Source organism: Meleagris gallopavo, chromosome 11, assembly GCF_000146605.3.
Source record: "Meleagris gallopavo isolate NT-WF06-2002-E0010 breed Aviagen turkey brand Nicholas breeding stock chromosome 11, Turkey_5.1, whole genome shotgun sequence".
NCBI classification, from domain to species: domain Eukaryota; kingdom Metazoa; phylum Chordata; class Aves; order Galliformes; family Phasianidae; genus Meleagris; species Meleagris gallopavo.
Window position 1 is genome coordinate 15134520 of NC_015021.2, and position 5112 is coordinate 15139631.

At 58.2% G+C, this 5112-nt stretch overlaps 1 protein-coding gene across 1 annotated transcript; it reads left to right on the forward strand.

Moving 5' to 3' along the window:
• Position 1: 1 nt before the first annotated feature.
• LOC104912701 (PHD finger protein 13-like) lies at positions 2 to 3452 on the forward strand (the record flags this gene model as incomplete). Its single annotated transcript, XM_010716915.3, has 4 exons — positions 2 to 385; positions 530 to 1133; positions 1409 to 1447; positions 1574 to 3452. Coding segments are annotated over 4 exons (1254 nt in total), but the record flags the coding sequence as incomplete, so codon positions are not given.
• Between the last annotated feature and the right edge of the window lie 1660 nt (positions 3453 to 5112).

The following is a 5112-nucleotide window of genomic DNA, read 5'->3' on the forward strand; positions in this document are numbered from 1 at the left end:
CGCGTACCGTAAAGGAGGGGTGGGGGCCCTTCTCCCGGAGCGCCGTCTCCCAGACTTTGTTCCCCGGGCCCCTGCCCGCCCTCGGGATCCCGGGGCTCCCCCGGCACTGACTCACGGTTCCTGCGCTGCTGGGTGTGCCGCGCGGTGGGGGGCGAAGGGACTGCGCTGCTTGTGTCACACGGCCGGGAGAGGGGTGGGGCGGCTGCTCGGGGACCCCATCCGTCTGACCGTCTGCCAGCGTTGGGACCCACTGTGTGGGCAGGGTCTGACCCACACGTGCCGTTTATTGCAGCCCTTACAGAAGCGGCAGAGAACCGTGGAGGATTTCAACCAGTTCTGTACCTTCGTGTTGGCCTACGCCGGATACATCCCCTACCCTGATGAGGTGAGCCCCTCTCCAAAGGCTCCTTCTGTTTGCATTCCCTGGAGACTTACTTGATGTCCGTGCTGTGGTCTCACGCTGTCCCTGCGGTTCCCCTAGCATCCCTGCTGCCATCTCACACCATTGCTGTGTTTTCCCCTCTTGCAGAATGAGCCCTGGAGCCATGGCGGCAGCATGAGCCCCCAGAACAGCACGGGGAGCACGCAGGACAGCGATAGCTGGGCCTCCTCTCACTCCTCTGATATCCATCTCCTGGCAGATGACAGGAGCAGCCGGAACGTGGCCAGGGGGGCTACGGATAGCAACCTGCTTCTGGGCTGCCCTGCCTTCCCCACCGGCTTCTATGATGTCCGGCCCCAGCAGATGAAGCGGAAGAAGCCACCGGTGAAGAAACTCATCTTGGAACAGGAGGTGGAGAAGCTGAGTGCTGGGAAAAGCTTTGGGCTAGAGCAGGAGCGGGGAACAGAGCTGGCTGCAGTGGAGGGACGGGTGCCACCTGGGAAAGAGGAGTTCTTGGAGCCCCCCCTCAACCTGGCCGGGGAGCCACAGCCTCATGCCCTCCTGGAGGAGCTGATGAAGGATGAGAAGGACTGGGTGCACGGAGCACAGGGAACAGGGAAGCTGGCAGGAGATGATCCGCAGCTAAAGGAGCAGGAGCAGTGCTCTGGAGGGAGGAAAAGCCCCGGCTCTTGTAGTACGTTGGACCAAAGCGAAGGGGAAGATGCAAGCAGAGGGAGCTCTCAGCTCAGTGGTGAGTGTCTGAAAGAACGGAGCCATGCTATGATTGGTGCCAAACACCGACCCTCCCTTGGCCAGGGCCACCTGTACTTGCACATGGTCCTGGCTTCTCCCCATGAGGGGCTCGGGAGAAGTGGAGGGCAGAGGCCCAGGAGGTGACCCATCCTTTAGACATTTTCCTCTGTACTGAGTGCACAGTGCAGTCTGGAAAGGTGTCAGGGAGGGAGTTGTAAGGGGGCCTTGCTGATCTGATCTTTACTTTTTCTCTTTTCCCTCTTGCAACTCCAGTGGATGAATTTGCAGCAGCTCCTAACACCAAAGCAGAAGGTGAGTGGGGGGGGGCTCTCCCAGTGGGACCGGCTGTGGCTTCAGAGGTGGTGCTGCGCCCCGTGGCAGGGGACAGACCACAGCTGCGGGGCAATTTCTGACCCATGTCCATCTCTCCCTGACCAGACGATGACGCCTGGGATCTGATCACCTGCTTCTGCCTGAAGCCCTTCGCAGGGAGGCCCATGATTGAATGCAATGAGTGTGCTACCTGGATCCACCTCTCTTGTGCCAAGATCCGCAAATCCAACGTGCCTGAGATTTTCATCTGCCAGCGGTGTCGTGATGCCAAGCAGGAGATTCGCCGCTCCAACAGAGCGCGGACGGTGCCCCGCAAACGCTTCTGTGACTGAGCAGGGGTCTGGGGGGGCCCTCTTTACACCTCAGGCTGTAGCCCAGTCTGGCTAGACAATCAATGCAGTAACGGCAGGGGAAGGGCTGGGCTGTGGTGCTGGGCTGTCCCCCTTGCTCCTTGTCTCCTGGAAGCTGCCATGCATCCTCCCTGGGTGTCGTGTTGACCACGGAGCTCGGTTACCTTAGAGGTGTTAGGGGAGAAGAGCTGTGCGTTGGGTCACTCTGAAACATCTCTGTCCTTGCACAAACCTGGCTCAGTGCCTTCCCCCCAGGCCACCTGAGGAGAACCTAGTCCAAATAGTTTCCATGTGATGTGGTGGAAGCTTACACTTATTTCAAGATGTGACTCCCATCCTCCTTTGTCCTCACCGTTGTCCTTTCCTGAGACCTTCAGGTGGGCTGCAATGGCAAAGCCCCAGTGACCCAAGTTATCTTCCAGGATGTAGATACAGCCCAGGCAAGCTTCCTCTGTGTAGTGTGCTGCTCTCTAGGATGAGAGGAAGGAATGAATATTGGCCCTGCCCACCCCTGGAGCAGACCAGGCTGCTCTGTGTTGGGCATCAGGCGTCCATCTCCCATTAGGCTGCACGGGGGAGGCCCTGTCCCTGTCATGTGGTGCTCCTGGTTTCAGCTGCTGTGCCTGAGACCTCAGGGTAGTCCTACTGGGGGAAGAACAGCGTGCAGCAAGGGCATCCTGTGGTAGATTGTTAGAAAAATTGTTCTTTGAGTCCTCTTGGTTCAGATACTCCGGTTGCACTAAAGTCTCTTGTCTGAAAAAGATGTGAGGTTGGTGGTAGGAAACCCAGCTACCCTGAGTGAGTAGGATGTGTGACAAGCAGTGGGAAGCATTCTGGTTGGTTTTCTGTGTTCCTTGTTTCAAACAATTGATCCTTGAACCCTGCAGCCATCTCCTGCCTGCAGGTGGAGCATCTGTGATGCTGAGACCTGAGCTCGGACAGAGCTGGGTGCTGGGAGGGCTTTGTTTCTGAGTGTGCCCTCCAGCGGAGAAATTGTTTTGTTGGCTGTTTTTTGTATTATTATTATTTTTCCCTTGAAATGTAGAGTGAAGTTTGATGTCAGGAAAGGACCCTAAGCCCTTTCTCCTATGCAACTGCTGCTCTGGAGGTACAGGACCTACCTTTCAGTTCAAAGTGGAAGGCTTTTCCCCATTGCCCTTGATTGTGAGCGGTGTGTGCGCTCTGGGGCTCCACGTGCACTGACTGTCCAAATCCCACTTCACAGCCCCTCCAAAGAGCCTGGCCTGGTGCCTTCTGCACTTTCTGGGTGGGGAACGTAAACCCTGCTGCTGTCCTGGTGCCACCTGGCCCGGCCCTGGCACACTGCTGCTGGAGCAGGGCGTGGGTCAACCCCACCTCACCCATCCCATCACTAGTTCTCTTAGCTGGGTTCTCTCCTACTTGCACATCTGGTTACTATGGGACCACAGCTGGGGGAAGTGGGGGGCAGTCCCCCACCACCCAGCAATCCCCAGGCTCATCCCTGTGCCTCTCCTGTGGAAAGCCTGGGCCCCAAAAGTGCTTTATGTTTTTTATAGTTACTTTGTATTGATATGTAAAATAGCAAATTCTGGTCCTTGCCCTGTGGAGTGTGGCTGGAGTTGTATGTACATAATAAAGTACTTTTGCCATAACGGTGGTGGCTTCGGCCTATTTCTCCCTTTCTTCCCAGGTGGGAGCTGGCCGAGCTGCTGAGCATCTCTACGTGCAAACCCCCCATCCAGATACCCCCCATGCTGCGCACACAACAGCCGAGGAGTGGTTCAACAGATGTTTTATTTGACAGTGAATCACGCAGCAAAGGGATGATGCCCACCTCCCTGCTGCATTGCAGTGTGTTGCAGGAACCTGGAGCCTCACCTCCTGGGCGGGCAGCATTTGCCCTGTGCTGCTCTGGTCCTGTTCCTGAGCATGGTGGGAGGGCTTGGGAGAAGGGCTGTCTCTGCACCCTCCTGCAGCTGCTAAAGCACATCCTGGTTTAGCTCCAAAGTTGTGTTTTGCTCTTGGGTTCAGATAAATCTGTCCTGATTGGTTTCCACTCAAGTGGAATTGAAGTTTAGTCCTGCCAAGTGTTTCGGTGTTGAAGGATCCAGTTTTTCCCACAGAGTTCCAGTGCAGATGGATGTGACGTGCTGGCTTCTATCACACAGTGCCAAGAGTTCGGACTGAAGGGCAGCAAGGAGCATGGGGTGGCAGCAGGCTGAGTGCTGGGCTGGCTCCAGGATATTTCTCCCTCATCGGGCAGAACAAAATCATTCCTTGCAGGGCCCTGCTGGTGTGACTTCTTTCATCCTGATCGGGGCAGAAGCCATGAATGGAACAGGAACAGCAGAAAATTCAGGTGCAGCTTCTACAGTAGGGGTTTGCTAGCAGGGTTTGCGTGGCCAACCCAAAGCCAAGTGAGCATCCAGGAGAGCAACAAGTGGGCTCTACTCCTCCTTGGCCCAGACTGAGCTGCCGGCCTGCTGCTCCAGGTGGGGAACGACCGCCTCGGTGTAGAACTTTTCCAGCTTGGGCACCGTCTCCCCCCAGAACTTGGCATCGAACTCCACGGGTGCCATGGCCGTCTCCTTGTTGGTGTGCACCACGAAGTCTGCGTGCTGCAAGCCGGTGGCCGCCAGCTGGCACTGCACCTGGGTGAAGTAGGCATGATCCCGCTTCAGCGCGTAGGAATCCCCGTTCAGCTCCAGGCAGAAGTCCCTGTCCTTGCAGGCCTCCCGCACCGTCCTGTTGCGGTGCTTGTAGGGACACTTCACCTCCAGCAGCCCCAACCGCTTCCCCGTGTCGGCCTCAGTGACGATGCCGTCAGGGCTGGCGGCGATCCACGTCTTCTCCTTGTGGATGAACAGCCCACACTCGTCCACCTGCACGGGCCGGCCCATCTCCTGCGACTTGAGCCGCTCGTAGGCCCGCACGGCCTCCTTCTCGTTGCGGACACCCCACGACATGGCCGGCGTTTGCACAGAGGGGCTGGTGCTCAGCACCGCCTTCAGGTAGGACTGAGGCACCTCGTCTGTCTTCCCGTTGGCAAACCTGCTGTTGGCGATGCGCGGGGCCAGCGAGGCCGTGATGCGGTTCTTCCGCCACGCGTACCACTGGGGGTTGGCGCGTTGGCCGCGCGTCTGCTCCTCCACCCAGGGGATGTCGTGGCTTTGCAGGACGGGCGGACAGCGCGGCGAGGCCCCGGACGGGCCGGCCTTGGCCTTGGGGTCGGCCTTGGCGTCGGCCTTGGCGCTGTCCAGGGCTGGAGCTCCTTTGGTGCCTTCAGACAGGCGCGGGCCGGCGCTGCCCTCG